Source organism: Pseudophryne corroboree, chromosome 5 (genome assembly GCF_028390025.1).
Source record: "Pseudophryne corroboree isolate aPseCor3 chromosome 5, aPseCor3.hap2, whole genome shotgun sequence".
Taxonomy (NCBI): domain Eukaryota; kingdom Metazoa; phylum Chordata; class Amphibia; order Anura; family Myobatrachidae; genus Pseudophryne; species Pseudophryne corroboree.
Genome location: NC_086448.1, coordinates 376,419,700 through 376,439,014, shown reverse-complemented (window position 1 = coordinate 376,439,014; position 19,315 = coordinate 376,419,700). Strand labels below are relative to the sequence as shown.

General features: G+C 47.3%; 1 protein-coding gene across 1 annotated transcript in view; it reads left to right on the top strand.

Annotated features, from left to right (window-relative positions):
• Positions 1 to 18,940, top strand: part of SNRPD1 (small nuclear ribonucleoprotein D1 polypeptide) — a 30,264-nt gene extending 11,324 nt beyond the window's left edge. Inside the window, exons 3-4 of the mRNA XM_063922681.1 lie at positions 16,808 to 16,999; positions 18,720 to 18,940. Coding sequence (XP_063778751.1) covers positions 16,808 to 16,999; positions 18,720 to 18,796 — 269 coding nt within the window. The 3' untranslated portion in view covers positions 18,797 to 18,940. The remainder of the gene's footprint in view (positions 1 to 16,807; positions 17,000 to 18,719) is intronic.
• The last annotated feature ends 375 nt before the right edge of the window (positions 18,941 to 19,315 follow it).

Genomic DNA, 19,315 nt, shown 5'->3' with positions numbered 1-19,315 from the left:
GAAACAGGGTTAACTGCAATTCACAAATTGTATCTTCAACAGGTGGTGGTCAAGGTTCCCCTCCTTCGACAAGGAGGGCTTATTATTCGACCATGTGGTAGTCCCGAAACCAGACGGTTTGGTCAGACCCATATTGAATTTAAAATCCCTGAACATATACCTGAAAAGGTTCAAGTTCAAGATGAAATCGCTAACAGCGGTCGTTACAAGCCTGAAAGGGGGAGATTTTATCGTGACTCGGGACATAAAGGAGGCATACCTTCATGTCCCCATTTATCCACCTCATCAGGCGTACCTCAGAATTGCGGTACAGGATTGTCATTAACAATTTCAGACGTTGCCGTTTGGTCTCTCCACGGCCCCGAGAATATTCACCAAGGTAATGGCGGAAATGATGGTGCTCCTGCGGAAGCAAGGTGTCACTATTATCACGTACTTGGACGATCTCCTCATAAAAACGAGATCAAGAAAGCAGTGGCTGAACAGCGTATCGCTTTCTCTGGAAGTGTAACGGCAACACGGCTGGATTCTATATATTCCAAAGTCGCAGTTGGTTCCTACAGCTCATCTGCCTCTCCTAGGCATGATCCTAGACACAGACCAGAAAAGGGTATATCTCCCGATAGAGAGAGCTCAGAAGCTCGTGACACTGGTCAGGAATCTATTAAAACCGAAACGGTTGTCAGTGCATCACTGCACTCGAGTCCTGGGAAGGATGGTGGCATCATACAAGGCCATTCCTTTCGGCAGGTTCCATGAGAGGACCTTCCAATGGGACTTACTGGACAAGTGGTCCGGATCACATCTTCAGATGCATCGGTTAATCACCCTATCCCCCTGGGTCAGGGTGTCTCTCCTGTGGTGGCTGCAGAGCGCTCACCTTCTCGAAGGTCGCAGATTCGGCATTCAGGACTGGGTCCTGGTGACCACGGATGCAAGCCTCCGAGGGTGGGGGGGCAGTCACATAGGGAAGAAATTTTCAAGGGCTGTGGTCAAGTCAGGAGACTTGCCTTAACATCAATATCCTGAAATTAAGGGCCATATACAACGCCCTAAGTCAAGCGGAGACCCTGCTTCGCAACCAATCGGTGCTGATTCAATCAGACAATATCACAGCAGTGGCTCATGTAAACCGCCAAGGCGGCACAAGGAGCAGGGTGGCGATGGCGGAAGCCACCAGAATTCTTCGATGGGCGGAGAATCACGTAAGCGCACTGTCGGCAGTGTTCATTCCGGGAGTGGACAACTGGGAAGCAGACTTCCTCAGCAGGCACGACCACCACCCGGGAGAGTGGGGACTTCATCAAGAAGTCTTTGCGCAGATTGTAGGTCGGTGGGAACTGCCACAGGTGGACATGATGGCATCCTGCCTCAACAAAAAGCTACAGAGGTATTGCGCCAGGTCAAGAGACCCTCAGGCGATAGCTGTAGACGCACTGGTGATACCGTGGATGTTCCAGTCGGTTTATGTGTTTCCTCCTCTTCCTCTCATACCCAAGGTGATGAGAATCATAGGAAAAGGAGGAGTGAGAACAATACTCATTGTTCCGGATTGGCCAAGAAGGACTTGGTATCCAGATCTGCAAGAAATGCTCACAGAGGACCCATAGCCTCTGCTTTCAGACAGGACTTGTTGCAGCAGGGGCCCTGTCTGTTCCAAGACTTACCGCGGCTGCGTTTGTTGGCATGGCGGTTGAACGCCGGATCCTGGGAGAAAAAGGCATTCCGGGTGAGGTTATTCCTACACTGATAAAGGCTAGGAAGGAGGTGACGGCTAAACATTATCACCGTATATGGCGGGGGGAGAAAAAAAAATGTTGCTTGGTGTGAGGCCAGGAATGCCCCTACGGAGGAATTCCAGCTGGGCCATTTCCTTCACTTCCTACAGTAGGGAGTGACATTGGGCCTGAAATTGGGTTCCATTAGGGTCCAGATTTCGGCCCTATCCATTTTCTTTCAAAAAGAACTGACTTCTCTTCCTGAAGTCCAGACGTTGTATAGGGAGTGCTGCATATTCAGCCCCCTTTTGTGCCTCCAGTGGTACTTTGGGATCTTAACGTGGTGTTGAGTTTCCTGAAATCTCACTGGTTTGAGCCACTTAAGACCGTGGAGTTAAAATATCTCACGTGGAAAGTGGTCATGCTATTGGCCTTAGCTTTGGCTAGGCGTGTGTCAGAATTGGAGGCTTTGTCATGTAAAAGCCCCTATCTGGTTTTCCATATGGACAGGGCAGGATTACGGACTCGTCCGCAATTTCTGCCGAAGGTGGTGTCATCTTTTCATTTGAACTAACCTATTGTGGTGCCTGCGGCTACTCGTGACTTGGAGGATTCCAGGTTACTAGATGTAGTCAGGGCTTTGAAGATTTTCGTTGCCAGAACGGCTAGAGTCAGGAAAACAGACTTGCTGTTTATCCTGTATGCATCCAAATAAGCTGGGTGCTCCTGCTTCAAAGCAAACTATTGCTCGCTGGATCTGTAACACGATTCAGCAGGCTCATTCTGCGGCTGGATTGCCGCATCCAAAATCTGTAAAAGCCCATTCCACAAGGAATGTGGGCTCTTCTTGGGCGGCTGCCCGAGGGGTCTCGGCATTACAGCTTTGCCGAGCAGCTACTTGGTCGGGTTCAAACACTTTTGCAAAATTCTACAAGTTTGATACCCTGGCTGAGGAGGACCTTGTGTTTGCCCATTCGGTGCTGCAGAGTTATCCGCACTCTCCCGCCCGTTTGGGAGCTTTGGCATAATCCCCATGGTCCTTACGGAGTCCCCAGCATCCACTAGGACGTTGGAGAAAATAAGATTTTACTCACCGGTAAATCTATTTCTCGTAGTCCGTAGTGGATGCTGGGCGCCCGTCCCAAGTGCGGACTATCTGCAATACGTGTATATAGTTATTGCTTAATTAAGGGTTATGTTGACATCCGTTTGTTGATGCTCTGTTGTTGTTCATACTGTTAACTGGGTATGTTATCACAAGTTATACGGTTTGATTGGTGTGGCTGGTATGAGTCTTACCCTGGATTCCAAAATCCTTTCCTTGTAATGTCAGCTCTTCCGGGCACAGTTTCCTTAACTGAGGTCTGGAGGAGGGGCATAGAGGGAGGAGCCAGTGCACACCAGTAGTCCTAATTCTTTCTTGGAGTGCCCAGTCTACTGCGGAGCCCGTCTATTCCCCATGGTCCTTACGGAGTCCCCAGCATCCACTACGGACTACGAGAAATAGATTTACCGGTGAGTAAAATCTTATTTTTCCCGCATCTCATGAATTAAATGATTTCTTTGGAAAAGCTTGGGAGACTCCGGAAAAGAGACCGCAGATCCCAAAAAGAATTTATATGGCATACCCCTTCCCTAAGCAGGGAGATTTGGGAATCATCCCCCACTGTGGACAAGGCCCTGACGCGCTTGTCCAAGAAAGTGGCTCTACTGTCTGCTGACACAGCTGCCCTTAAGGACCCTGCAGATCGCAGACAAGAAACTACCTTAAAGTGTATTTATTCTCATACGGGTGCTGTGCTAAGACCGACAATTGCGTCGGCATGGGTGTGTAGCGCAATTGCAGCTTGGACAGATGAGCTGACAGATCAATTTGATAATATGGATAAGGATACTATATTCTTAACTGTAGCCCATATAAAAGACGCCGTCTTATTTGAGGGATGCTCAAAGGGACATTGGATTGCTAGCTTCTAGGGCCAATGCCATGTCTATCCATAGCGAGAAGATCCTTATGGACTCGCCAATGGACGGGTGATGCGGATTCCAAAAAACATATGGAAGTACTACCCTATAAGGGTGATGTATTGTTTGGGGATGGGCTGACTGACCTGGTTTCCACAGCTACAGCAGGTACATCAAATTTTTTACCATATATTCCCCAACAGCAAAAGAAAGTAACACCCTATCAGATGCAGTCCTTTCGGTCGCACAAGTCCAGAAGAGGTCGGGGATCCTCTTTCCTCGCCAGAGGTAAGGGCAGAGGCAAAAGAGCACCTGCTTCGGCAGGTGCCCAGGAACAAAAGTCCTCCCCGGCTGCTCCAAAACCCACAGCATGACGCTGGGGCTCCCCTGAGGGAGTCCGCACCGGTGGGGGCACGTCTTCGACTTTTCAGTCAGGCCTGGGTCAGTTCAGACCTGAATCCCTGGGTGTTGGAAATAGTTTCCCAGGGTTACAAATTGGAATTCGAGGAGGTGCCCCCGCGCCGATTTTTCAAATCGGCCCTACCAGCTTCCACATCGGAAAGGGATATAGTGTTAGCTGCAATTCAAACGCTGTGTATACAGCAAGTGATAATCAAGGTTCCCCTGCACCAGCAGGGAAGAGGTTACTACTCAACCCTATTTGTGGTCCCGAAACCGGACGGTTCGGTCAGACCTATTTTGAATCTGAAATTCCTAAACCTGTACATAAAAAGATTCAAATTCAAAATGGAATCACTCAGAGCGATAATAGCCAACATGGAGGAGGGGGAGTTTATGGTGTCTCTGGACAGAAAGGATGCGTACCTTCATGTCCCCATATATGCCCCCCATCAGGAATACCTGAGATTCGCTGTACAGGATTGTTATTACCAATTTCAGACGTTGCCATTTGGACTTTCCACGGCCCCGAGGATTTTCACCAAGATAATGGCGGAAATGATGGTGGTCCTGCGCAAGCATAGAGTCACAATTATCCCATACTTGGACGATCTCCTGATAAAAGCGAGATCAAGGGAGAAATTGCTGAGCAGTGTGGCGCTCTCTCTGAGAGTGCTCCAGCAACACGGTTGGATTCTAAATCTAGCGAAGTCACAGTTGATTCCGACAACTCGACTACCGTTCCTAGGTATGATACTGGATACGGAACAAATGAAGGTCTTCCTCCCAATATAGAGAGCCCAGGACATCCAGAACATGGTCAGAGACCTGCTAAAACCGAAAAGGTGTCAGTTCACCAATGCACTCGAGTTCTGGGAAAAATGGTGGCGGCCTACGAGGCCATTCCCTTCGGAAGGTTCCATTCAAGGACTTTTCAATGGGACCTTCTGGATAAGTGGTCCGGGTCCCATCTGCACTTACATCGGAAAATAACTCTGTCCCCAGGGGGGGCCAGTGTGTCTCTCCTGTGGTGGTTGCAAAGTGCTCACCTGCTGGAGGGTCGCAGGTTCGGAATTCAGGATTGGATCCTGGTTACCACGGACGCGAGCCTCCGAGGATGGGGAGCGGTCACACAGGGAAAAAAATTTCAGGGTCTTTGGTCAGACCAGGAGTCCTGTCTACACATCAATGTGTTGGAACTCAGGGCCATTTACAACGGCCTTCGACAAGCGGAGAGTCTTCTTCGAAACCTACCGGTTCTGATTCAATCAGACAATGTCACAGCAGTGGCTCATGTGAACCGCCAAGGCGGGACAAGAAGCAGAGTCGCGATGGCGGAAGCCCTTGTTCGCTGGGCGGAAAATCATGTAAGCGCTCTGTCGGCTGTCTTCATTCCGGGAGTGAACAACTGGAAGCAGACTTCCTCAGCAGACATGATCTCCATCCAGGAGAGTGGGGTCTTCATCAAGAAGTCTTTGCAGACATAACACGTCTTTGGGGAACTCCTCAAATAGACATGATGGCATCACGCCTCAACAAAAAGCTTCGGAGGTATTGTGCCAGGTCTCGGGACCCTCAGGCAGTGGTAGTAGATGCTCTGATAACACCGTGGCTGTTCAAATCGGTTTACGTGTTTCCTCCTCTTCCCCTCATCACAAAAGTGTTGAGGATTATAAGGCAAAGAAACGTACAGACAATACTCATTGTCCCAGACTGGCCTCGAAGGGCCTGGTACTCAGATCTACAAGAGATGCTCACAGGAGATCCCTGGCCTCTTCCTCTGAGGGAAGATCTGTTGCAACAGGGGCCCTGTGTATTTCAAGACTTACAGCGGTTACGTTTGACGGCATGGCGGTTGAACGCCGAATCATAGCGAAAAAGGGGATTCCGGAAGAGGTCATCCCTACTTTAATAAAGGCTAGGAAGGAGGTGACTGTTAAGCATTCTCACCGTATCTGGCGAAAGTATGTGTCTTGGTGTGAGACCAAGAATGCACCTACGGAAGATTTTCATCTGGGTCGTTTTCTCCACTTCTTACAGACAGGAGTGGATATGGGCCTGAAATTAGGCTCTGTTATGGTACAGATTTCGGCCCTCTCGATTTTCTTTCAGAAGGAATTGGCTTCTCTTCCAGAAGTCCAGACGTTTGTAAAGGGAGTGCTGCATATCCAGCCCCCTTTTGTGCCTCCAGTGGCACCATGGGACCTGAACGTGGTGTTGCAGTTCCTAAAATCACACTGGTTTGAACCGCGGTTGAGTTGAAATTTCTTACCTGGAAGGTGGTCATGCTGTTGGCCTTGGCATCAGCAAGGCGAGTGTCTGAATTGGCGGCTTTGTCACACAAGAGCCCCTACTTGATTTTTCATGTGGATCAAGCTGAATTGAGGACACGTCCGCAATTTTTGCTTAAAGTGGTTTCTTCATTCCATATGAATCAACCTATTGTGGTGCCTGTGGCTACAAGTGACCTGGAGGATTCCAGATCCCTGGATGTAGTCAGGGCCTTAAAGATTTATGTAGCCAGAACGGCTAAAATTAGGAAAACAGAGGCTCTGTTTGTCCTGTATGCTGCTAATAAGATTGGCGCACCTGCTTCGAAGCAGACTATTGCTCGCTGGATCTGTAATACGATTCAGCAGGCTCATTCTACGGCTGGATTGCTGGTACCGAATTCGGTTAAAGCCCATTCCACTAGGAAGGTGGGCTCTTCTTGGGCGGCTGCCCGAGGCATCTCTGCATTACAGCTTTGCCGAGCGGCGACTTGGTCGGGTTCAAACACTTTTGCTAAATTCTACAAGTTTGATACCCTGGCTGATGAGGACCTAGCGTTTGCCCAGTCGGTGCTGCAGAGTCATACGCACTCTCCCGCCCGATTGGATGCTTTGGTATAAACCCCATGGTCCTTACAGAGTCCCCAGCATCCTCTAGGACGTAAAAGAGAAAATAAGATTTTAAACCTACCGGTAAATCTATTTCTCCTAGTACGTAGAGGATGCTGGGCGCCCGTCCCAGTGCGGAAACTCTGCAAGACTTGTATATAGTTGTTGCTTACATAAGGGTTATGTTACAGTTGGAATAGGTCTTGGACCGTTACTGTTTGTTCATACTGTTAACTGGTTATGTATGTTCCAGGTTACATGGTATGATTGGTGTGGGCTGGTATGAATCTTGCCCTTGGATTGCTAAATCCTGCCTTGTATTGTCCATCTCCTCTGGGCACTGTTCTCTAACTGAGGTCTGGAGGAGGGGCATAGAGGGAGGAGCCAGTGCACACCCATAGTAAAAGTTCTTTTTAGGTGCCCTATCTCCTGCAGAGCCCGTCTATACCCCGTGGTCCTTACAGAGTCCCCAGCATCCTCTACGGACTAGGAGAAATAGATTTACCGGTAGGTTTAAAATCTTATTTTCTCAGATTTCATATAGGGTTGCACAAAATTAATCTGTAACTCTGGCTTTACAGAACTCTATGGCATTCTGGCCCAGTTCTGGTACTTCAGGGCTCCCCGCTGTATATTCACATAAACGTGCTCTTGCATAGATGATACAGATTCTGACACGGCAGACTGTGACGGGGATGTGTTGCGGGGGGCAGCATCTCATGCTAAAGGGGTGCAGTTGATGATAGAGGCTATTAAAGATGTGTTGAATATTGCTGAGCAGGTTGAGGAGGCTTACTTCACTGAAAATAAGAAAGCCTCGCTAACCTTCCCTGCGTCAAAGGAATTACATGCTGTTTTTGAAAAGGCTTGGGGAAAACAAGGATAAAAAATTCCAGATACCTAACGGTGTTCTAGTGGCATTTCCTTTCCCGGTAGAGGATATGAAAAACCTGCCTATTGTTGACGTGTCAGTATCCAGACTCTCAAAAAAGGTGTTTTTTTTTCCTGTTCCAGGATCTACTGCCTTGAAAGAGCCGACTGATCGTAAAATTGATAATACGCTCAAATCCATGTACACGGCTTCTGGGGCAGTACTACATCCCACTATTGCTGGTGCTTGGATTGCCAAAGCTATAGTTAAGTGATCAGGCATGTTACTTGAAGACTTGGATACTATGGAGAAATGTGATGTTGAATTGTTTTTACGTAACATGCAGGATTTTTGGTAGAATCCATGAAAGACCTGGGTTCCATGGCTGCGGGAATTTCTTCCATGTCTGTATCAGCTCGTCGAGGACTGGTTGTGCCAGTTGTCTGCCGATGCAGAATCTAGGAGAAGTGTGGAGACCCTACCCTACACAGGCCATGCTCTCTTTGGGGGAGCGTTAGATGCGTGGATTGCTATGGCTGGTAAGTCACCTTTTCTTCCCTCAGCTACACCTGCTCCAAAGAAACCCTTTTCTTCAGCTACATCACAGCCCTTTTGGTCTTCCAAGCCCAGAAAGGCCAAGCCGTCCAACACCTTCTTTCAGGAAGGTCGGCCCAAGTCCAAGAAACCTGTGGCTGCAGGTTCCCAGGAACAGAAACCTGCTTCAGGTACACCAAAGTCCTCCACATGACGGTGGACTGCATGCCCTGGAGGTGGGGCCAGTGGGAGCGAGACTCAGGCATTTCAGTCACGTCTGGGTGTCATCCGGCCCCTCCTCACCGGTTTTTCAGATCAGGCTTGCCAGCTCTGCTGACTGACAGGACTGTCCTGCAAGAAGCCGTCCAGAAGTTGGTAGAGGCACAGGTCATTGTGCCAGTACCACCTCATATGTAAAACAAAGGGTACTATTCGAACCGTTTGGTATCGAAACCAGATGGTTCGGTCAGGCCCATTCTGAACTTAAAAAAAAAAAAAAAAAAAACCCTTTCTGAGGGAGTTAAAGTTCAAAATGGAGTCTCTAATGGCAGTGATATCGGGCCTAGTGTCCCTGGATATCAAGGATGCGTACCTCCACATTCCAATTTGGCTGCTGCATCAAGCTTATCTTCGATTCGCACTGTTGGACTGTCATTTTCAGTTCCAGTCCCTGCCATTCGGCCTCTCCACAGCACCGAGGGTATTCACCAAGGTGATGGCGGAAATGATTCTCCTCCGCAGACAGGGGATGAACTTAATTCCATATCTGGACGATCTGATGATAAAAGCATAGTCAAAGGAGAAGCTTTTACGGTCCATAGCTCTCACGACCCAGCTTCTCGGGGGACATGGTTGGATCCTGAATCTTTCAAAATCACATTTGGAACCAACCAGGAGGTTGTCCTTTCTGGGAATGATCCTCGACACGTAAGTGAAGAGGGTGTTTCTTCCAGAGGAAAAAGCATTGGTGATACAAACAAAGGTCCAGGATGTCCTAAAGCCAACCTGGGTGTCTGTCCATCAGTGCATTCGCCTTCTGGGAAAAATGGTGGCCTCTTACGAGGCCCTGCAGTACGGGAGGTTTCACGCTCTGTCCTTCCAACTGGATCTCCTGGACAAGTGGTTGGGATCCCATCTACACATGCACCAGAGAATACGTCTGTCACCAAAGGTCAGGATTTCACTCCTTTGGTGGCTGCAACTACCTCACCTTCTGGAGGGCCGCAGGATAGGGATTCAGGGCTGGGGCGCAGTCACTCAAGGGGAAACCTTCCAAGGAAGGTGGTCAAGTCTGGAAACCGGCCTGCCGATAAACATTCTGGAACTAAGAGCAGTCTACAACAGTCTTCTCCAAGTGGCCCATCTTCTGAGAAATCGGGCCATTCAAGTGCAGTCGGACAATGTGACAACAGTGGCTTACATAAACAGACAGGGCGGAACAAAGAGCAAAGCTGCAATGTCAGAGGTAACCAGAATCATCCCCTGGGCAGAAAAACACGCGTTGGTGCTGTCGGCAATCTTCATTCCGGGAGTAGACAACTGGGAAGTAGATTTCCTCAGCAGACACTCTCCATCCAGGGGAGTGGGGTCTCCATCCGGAGGTGTTCACGGAGGTAACAGATCTGAGGCGATCGACATGATAGCCTCTCGTCTCAACAAGAAGCTTCGGCGGTATTCCAGGTCAAGGGACCCGCAAGCAGTGGCTCCGTGGGTGTTCCAGTCGGTGTACATATTTTCCTCCACTTCCTCTCATCCCAAGAGTCCTAAAGCTCATAAGGAGAACAAGGGTTCAAGCGATCCTCATTGCTCCAGACTGGCCAAGAAGGGCTTGGTACGTGGATCTACTGCAAGGAGAGCCGAGGCCTCTTCCTCCTTGGGAGGACCTGCTGCAGCAGGGGCCGTTCGTCTATCAAGACTTACCGCGACTACGTTTGTCGGCATGGAGGTTGAACGCCTGATACTAGCTCGGAAGGGCACTCCGAACAAGGTTATTATTACCCTGATACAGGCTAGGAAAGGAATAACGTATTAAAATTACCTTCGAATTTGGAAAAAATGTGTCTTGGTGTGAGTCCAAGAAATTTCCTGCAGTGGAGTTTCAACTGGGACGGTTTCTCCTCTTCCTACAAGCTGGTGTGGATATGGGCCTGAGGTTGGGATCTGTGAAGGTCCAGATTTCGGCCTTATCCATTTTCTTTCAGAAACAATTGGCTGAGGTTCAGACCTTTTTTGAAGGGAGTTCTGCACATCCAACCTCCCTTTGTGCCACCTACGGCGCCTTGGGACCTTAACGTGGTGTTGCAGTTCCTCTAATCGGACTGGTTCGAGCCTCTACAGGAGGTTGAGGTCAAATTTCTTACATCGAAGGTTGTCACGTTGTTGGCCTTAGCTTCTGCTCGATGTGTGTCTGAGTTGGGGGCTTTGTCCTGTGAAAGCCCATGCTTGATATTCCACGAAGATAGAGCTGAGCTCCGGACACATCAGCAGTTTCTTCCGAAGGTTGTGTCGGCATTTCATATCAACCAACCTATTGTGGTGCCAGTGGCTACTGACTCCTCAATTACCTCAAAGTCCTTGGATGTTGTAAGGGCTCTGAAAATCTATGTGAAGAGGACTGCTCGTCACAGAAAATCGGTCTCTCTGTCCTGGATGATCCCAAGAAGATTGGGTGTCCTGCTTCTAAGCAGACGATCTCTCCCTGGATCAGGTTCACTATCCCGCATGCGTATTCTACGGCAGGATTGTGTCTGTCAAGGCCCACTCTACTCGTACGGTGGGGTCTTCCTGAGCGGCTGCCCCGGGGTGTCTCGGCTTTACAAGTTTTCCGAGCTGCAACTTTGTCTGGGTTGAACTTGTTTGCAAAGTTCTACAAGTTCGATGCTATGACTGAACTTCAGATCATCAGAGGCCAATCAGTTCTGCAGGAGCCTCCGCGCTCTCCCTCCCGTTCTGGGAGCTTTGGTACATCCCCATGGTACTAATGTGGACCCCAGCATCCTTTAGGACGTAAGAGAAAATATGATTTTGTTTACCTACCGGTAAATCCTTTTCTTGTGGTCTGTAGAGGATGCTGGGTGCCCGCCCAGCGCTTCGTTTTCCTGCTATTGTTATTTGGTTCAGTACAACTTCGTATGATGAGGGGTCAGAAATGGAAAGGTGGGGGAGGGTACTCTGTCGCAGGGAATAAAGGCACTCATAGAAGCTATCAGAGAAGCTATAAATATCCCTGGTAAGGTGACAGAGGAGAGTGAGCAAACTTGGCAATCTTATTTTAATATGAAAAATAAATCCTCAGCCACTTTTTTAGTGTCCAAAAGAACTAAATACCCTGTTTGAAAAATGAATCCTGATAGAAATTTCAAATCCTTAAACAGTGGTTGTTATCCTTTCCTTTTCCTCCTGAGGATTGGAAAATCCACCGATAGTGGATGCATCAGTATCCAGGCTTTCACGAAAAATTGTATTTCCTGTCCCGGGTGCAGCCTCCCTAAAAGACGCAGCTGATCCAAAAATTGAGACTACACTCATATCCTTGTATACAGCTGCTGGGGTGGCCCAGAGACCTACTATATCATGTGGGTAGATAACAAGAGCCATTACCAAATAGTCGGGTAACCTGATTGAACGGTTAGACACCTTGCTTCAGGAGGAGTTATCTTGTTCCTGCAGCATATGCATGACTTTGCAAATTTTATGGTGGAAACCATAAAAGAAATTGGCTTTGTTACGGACCCCGGCCGCCCCACTCTCCGGATACACCAATCCGAGAGTAGCGCCAGCGCCGTGCGAATCTCCGCTGCCACCGGCAAAGACTTTTCAATGTATTACGGATGTTGCAGGTGTCTTTAGCTTCACCTGTAATCACCAATCTCAATATCTCATGAAAACAATAGGTAACGTGCTTGACTTGGGTTCAAGAACACAGCAGTCAGATCTAATTATATTTTTATTATAATTAAGAAATATCTTCGGGTTTACAAGGGTAACAAGATTACAAAGAATATAAGGAGTTTAGAAAAGATATACAGGTTACTAGCAGTCTCAAACAAAGAGAATAATTTCAGAAGCCTAACTTACTCAACCTCAGTTAGCCTTCTGTGTGGAGGGATCTCACAATGGAAGATATATATGGTGCATTCCCAGCTCCTGGCTGCTTCCCTCAGAAAATGAACAAAACAGTGTGTGTGTGAGGGGCAGAAATAGCCCCCTCATAGCTGCAGGCCCCCCACCCTTTCCTTAACTCTCTCAATGCTGTGTACCTGAGCAGTAAGAAACCAGATTTCATTTGGTTTCACTTTCAATAACTGTCTTCCTTTTAAGTTTCAAGAGGTCGGGTTTCTTGGCCTGGCCTGGTTTTTTGTAATGTCGTTTATAGCTTCTTAGATAAGAGCCATAAACTAACCTCTGACTCTCCCACTATACATCAGTGTCCTCTACTCCCATTTCTATGTAGTTATGGGTTAATTTAAAGGACAGTTTGGAAACCATTTTGTGTCGCAGTCTCCATTACAATATACACGTAGACATTACATACAAGTCTTATATCGCTGGATACAAATTAATTGCCCATTTGCCACAGGCTTGCTTAATGCACACTCTATGGCAGTGTCTGCACGCATAGGTCTAGGACTACGCCAGTGGACTGCGGATGCGGACTCCAGGAAAGGCGTGGAAGGCCTCCCTTTCGCAGACTAGGCCTTATTTGGAGATGAACTAGACAAATGGATCTCCAAAGCTATTGCGGGTAGGTCCACATACCTTTTTTTTTTTTTTTTTTTTTTTTTTTTCTGCAGCTCCCCCAGCTAGGAAGGCCTACTCAGGTCCCAATTTACAGTCTTTTCGGGCTGCCAAGTTTACGGGCAAGGCCAGAGGTTCTTCTACCGCCACCAGAGGTGCTAGAGGTAAACCACGCAAACCAGCAACTGCCGGTTCACAGGAACAGGGCTCAAGCTCTGCTTCTTCAAAACCATCAGCATGACAGTGGACCGTGATGCCTGGCAGGTGGGAGCCCAGCTAAAATTCTTAAGTCACATCTGGTCAAGTTCGTGCCAGGATGCCTGGGTCACAGCTCTTATTTCCTAGGGCTACAGACTGGAGTTCCAGGAGCTCCTACCTCACAGATTCTTCAAATCAGGCTTACCAGTTTCACAAGAGGAAAGTATAACATTACAGGACGCCATTCAAAAATTGTTCCAGTTCCACCTCATCTGCAAAACAAGGGGTACTATTCCAACTTGTTTGTAGTACTGAAACCGGACGGTTCGGTAAGACCGATTTTCTGAAGCTCAAGTAGTTGAACCTGAACTTGCGAGTGTTCAAATTCAAGATGGAGTCTCTGAGAGCGGTGATCTCTGGTCTGGAGGAGGGGTAATTCCTAGTGTCTCTGGATATCAAGAATGCGTACCTTCACATTCCGATCTGGCCGCCTCATCAGGCTTATCTACGGTTTGCACTGCAGGACTGTCACTACCAGTTCCAGGCCATGCCATTTGGTCTCCCCACAGCACCGAGGGTGTCCACCAAAGTGATGGCAGAGATGTTTCTTCTCCGCAAACAGGGAGTGAACATAATTCCGTACCTGGACGATCTTATTATAAAGACATCGTCCAGGGAGCCGTTGTTGGACAGCATTGGCCTCTCAACCAGACTACTCCTGGATCACGGGTGGATTCTGAACCTACCAATAACTCACCTAGAACCAACACAGAGGCTTCTTTTCCTGGGAATGATACTGGAAGATGGTCAAGTCAAGCAGTCATCCTTCCAAGAAACATCCTGGAATTCAGGGCTATATACAGTGCCCTTCTGCAGGCCTCATCTCTTCAGAATCAGGAGATTCAGGTCCAATCGGACAATGTGACGGCAGTAACGTACATAAACCGACAGGGCGGAACGAAAAGCAGAGCCGCAATGTCAGGTGTTGAAAATTCTACTCCTGGCAGAAAAACACGCTGTGGCGTTGTCGGCGGTCTTCATTCCTGGAGTAGACAACTAGGAAGCAGACACAATCTGCACCCGGGGGAATAGGGCCTTCACCCGGAGGTGTTCCAGTGGTTGACATGTCAGTGGGGATATCCACAAATCGACATGATGGCCTCTCAACTCAACAAGAAGGTCAAGCGGTATTGTTCCAGGTCGAGAGACCCATAAGCGGTGGCAGTAGACGCTCTGACAACTCCGTGGGTTTACCAGCTGGTGTACGTGCTTCCCCCCACTTCCTCTGATCCCAAGAATTCTTAAAAGAATAAAAAGGGAAAAGGGTCAAGCAATCCTCATTGCTCCGGACTGGCCAATAAGAGCCTGGTACGCGGATCTTCTCGATGTTGATCGAATATCCATGGCCTATACCTCTTCGCAAGGATCTTCTTCAACAGGGCCCGTTTGTCTAATAAGACTTACCGTGGCTACGTTTAACAGCATGGAAGTTGAACGGCTGATTCTAGCCAGGAGAGAGATTCCTGACAAGGTCATCCCGACTATGATCCAAGTCAGGAAGGGGGTAACTCTTGGTGTGAGAGCAGACAATATTCTGTGGTAGAATTCCATGTGGGACGTTTCCTGCTTTTTCTGCAGTCAGAAGTGGATGTCGGCATACGTCTAGGCTCTATAAAAGTCCAGATTTCGGCCTTGTCTATTTACTTTCTGAAACAATTTGCTTCTCTACCTGAGGTCCAGACGTTCTTGAAAGGTGTTTTGCACATCCAACCTCCCTTTGTGCCTTCCACGGCACCTTGGGATCTCAGTTTGGTGCTGCAGTTCCTCCAATCGGACTGGTTTGATGTAAAATACCTTACGTGGAAGACCGTCACACCGTTTGCCTTGGCTTCAGCAAGATGTGTGTTGGAGTTGGGGACGTTGTCTTACAAGAACCCCTACCTAATTTTCCATGATTACAGAGCTGATTTCAGAACTAGTCCACAATTTCTTCCTAAGGTGGTGTCACATAAACCAACCTATTGTGCTCCCGGTTGTTACGGGGACCTCTGCTACTTCAAAGTCCTTGGATGTTCTGAGGGCTTTGAAGGTGTATGTAAAGAGAACGGCTCGTCACAGGAAATCTGACTCGCTGTTTGTTTTCTATGATCCCAATAAAATTGGGTGTCCTGCTTCAAAGCAAGTCTATTGCACGCTGGCTCACTATCCAGCATACTTATTCCACAACAAGTTTGCCATGTCCAAAATCTGTTCATGCCCACTCTACTAGGTCGGTGGGTTCTTCCTGGGCGGCTGCCCAGGGTGTCTTGGCTTTACAGCTCCGCTGAGCAGCTACTTGGTCAGGTTCGAACACGTTTGCTAAGTTCTACAAGTTTGATATTTGGGCTTTGAGGGCCTTCAGTCTGGTCAATCAGTTCTGCAGGAACCTCAGCACTCGCCCACCCGGTTTGGGAGCTTTGGTACATCCCCATGGTACTAAAGGGACCCCAGTGACCTCTAGGACGTTAGAGAAAATAGGATTTTAATTACCTACAGGTAAATCCTTTTCTCGTAGTCCGTAGAGCAGGCATTCCCAACCACGGTCCTCAAGGCACACTAACAGTGCAGGTTTTAGTGATGTCCAGGCTGCAGCACCGGTGACTTAATTAGTACCTCAGTTATTTTGATTTAACCATCTGTGCTGCAGCCTGGATATCGCTAAAAACCTGCACTGTTGGTGTGCCTTGGGGAAGGGTGGGGGGGGTGTACGCAATCTCACCACTATCCTTATCTATCATTCTCTCAAAGATGTCCGTCTCCTCGGGCACAGTCTCCTAGACGGAGTCTGGTAGGAGGGGCATAGAGGGAGGAGCCAGCCCGCACTATCAAATTCTTAAAGTGCCCACGGCCCCTAGTGGACCTTTCTATACCCCATGGTACTAAATGGACCCCAGTATCCTATCCTATGAGAAAATTATTTACCGGTAGGTAACTAAAATCCTATTTTTAACAGAGCAGTAAAGTGTAATGCCCATCCCCTCCCTCACGCCGCCACCACCACCATAATGAGCAAATGTGTGGAGCCGAACCTTGCATGATGTTGGGGACATCTCCCCTAATTGAATCAGCACTGAGGTGCTGAATGATTATAGTTTTGTTTGTCATTTATGCTAGAACAGAAGGACCTCCTTCCTGCAACATTTAAAGTCCAGCTCTGTATCTACTGTTTGGGATAATTGTTTGTACATTTTTGCAATAGAGGACTCTGCATTAATTAGAATTTGCATCCCAGCCAGGAAGAGTTGCACTTGGACTATTTTTATGCACCATTCACCCAACTAGCAAATCTTTGATCCCTGAGCTGTGCCCTTTTTTTTTTTTTTCCTCCTTAGGTAACTGCAAAAGTTTCCAAATGCTGAACATACACTATAAGACTGGATCTGTTTAATATTCTCAAATGAATGTGGTGTTTTTAACTTTATGCTTATCTCCTCCTGTTTATAACTATTTGTGTTATTTCATTCCAGGGGTTGATGTGAGCATGAATACTCATCTGAAGGCTGTTAAAATGACTGTGAAAAATAGAGAGCCAGTCCAGTTGGAGACATTAAGTATTCGGGGGAATAATATCCGGTACTTCATCCTGCCAGACAGCTTACCCCTTGACACGTTACTTGTTGATGTTGAACCAAAAGTTAAATCCAAGAAGAGAGAAGCTGGTAAGTTCTAATATTTGTGTATTATTTTTCTTCAATTTAACTCCCAAGACTTTATTGTGGACTGCTATAGTGACCCTTACATACTGATCTGTAAGTGGGTCTGGTTGTGTAGTTTTGTATTTGTGGAAGGTGTTCTACCTTGAGTTGCAGCAGACACTTTGTGGGTTGTATCAATATTCATGTGAATAGAGCTTTTCAGTTTACTAGTAACTTGTGGCTTAGCAATGTCCTGGTTTCCTGGCTATTTCAAAGCATTGTCTGAATTTTAGTATTATCATGGCCCAAATAAAATGTCTGCTTTCATTATGTAGAAGATAATTAATAATGTGTTCTCATTTTGAAAGGCAACAATTTCCACCCTCCAGTAGATACTGTAGATCCTGCCACTTATTTAGTGTAGTGTCCATATTGATCCCTGCTCATGTGCAAATGCAGTATTTGTGGTGCTGTCCCTGTGTATAGCTCAACCAATCCGCACTGTGCATTTCTGCACCGCAGCTCTGCGATCTGTTGCTTACGCTACCTGCTTAGAAAAGCACCTCCCTCGTATGGCAGCCTGTTGTCAAGGAGGGAGAACTTGGTGCACATGTTTATGTATGATGAGTAATACAGTTCAAATTCAGTTATCTGTCGGACTTAATGCACTCTTTTAGCTCTATTCAGCTATTAAGTTACTGCCCGCAGCTGTACACGGTAAGGCATAAATTGAGTTAAGTGCCTGGAGCTATGCAATTAACACAAACAGTAGGCTTTTGGTAACTTCCTGGGGTGCACTTACTGTAACATGGTTGTCTGTTTGCACCATCCTGAGTTGTGACCAAAAATCTGTGTTAAGTGCACCCTCTGGGCTAACACCTGAACAATATGTAGCTGCTGGCTGGATAAACTTTTTACAGAGTTTCCATCTTGAGGGGATTTTCCAGTATTCTGCATATGCCCAGGCCCCACCACTGCACCGCCTGATTTAATTTGGTTTGAGCTGACTAGCATGAAAATGTGTTGTCTTTTCTTCCTCGCTACTTTATATGTTCAGTGGTCAAATGATAGGGGGCCTCATTCAGAGATGTATACGGACCCAATGTTACATCTCTGATGATGGGTGGACTGCACATGTCTGGGACCTGTTCCGCAAACATGCAGAACAGTTCCTGTGTGATTGTCCGCAGTGCCCCTAAGCCACAGGCTGCCAGGGCTTGAGGGTTAGCAGAGCTGACCAGCGTTCCTGAAAACTGGGTCATTCCAGCCCTGTTTTCCCAAAGTGCAGAGACCAGTCTGTCTTCCAACGCATATTTTCCTGGCCCTGGCTGAGCAGTTACAGCGGCCATTCGGCGTAAGTTGTGGCCTACTCAGATGAACACGATGGTGGTATGTTGCAGATGCTTTCAGAGGGTGTTATTATTTTTTTATTTTTATTTTTCTCAATCACTGAATCAGGCCCAGTGTTTGTAAGGCTTCTAGAACTCAGGAGTTTGCAGTCCTTTTAGTTTCCAAAGTATTGGACAGGAAGCTGTCCAATATGCACACATGGATTCATGTTGGCCTTAACAGCATCTCCTCGCATGTACACTTTGTTTTCACAGGTGTTTATGTAGCCTTAGCTTTTGTTAGAAATGCATCTTGAACAGAGACACCAACTTGTAGATAGTCCTAATTCTTTCTTTTACATATTGTACCTAATCATGCAGTAAGGTTAATATCCTTTTATGTTTTTCCTACACAGTTGCTGGCCGTGGCAGAGGGAGAGGCCGTGGTCGAGGCAGAGGACGTGGCCGAGGAAGAGGAGGACCAAGACGATAGTTTAGGAAGAGAAGCAGTAATCATATGGACAAGAATTATCTTTTTGTACAGATTTTGTTAAATTTTTAAGGGATCCTGTGTGTTCTCATCCGTATTGGGGTTTAGGAAACATTTTGTCTTTTGAATAAAACTGTTAAAAGTGAACATCTTGCTATTTCATCTTTGCGTTTTACTAGGTGTGAATAAAGACCAGATAACTTTGATTTTAGAAATTGGGAGCTAGATACTTTTTTTGCCCTAAATTCAATTACCCGCAGCACTTAACGCTGCCTGCGAGAATGTAACCCATAGCTGCAGGCATTTAGCCTGGAATTTATGGGTTACTGTGACGGACCACAGGCTGCTAATTTAATAACTGGGCGTTAAATCCGGGAGCTGCAGCTGCATGGTAAGTTTTCCCCCTCTGAGTAAAATTAGCTGACCTTTATCGCTACACTGGCTAGACCTTCTGTGGAGTTTATACAGTGTTAGACCCCATGCACTATACAGATACACCTAGCGTCTATACTCCATGAGGGG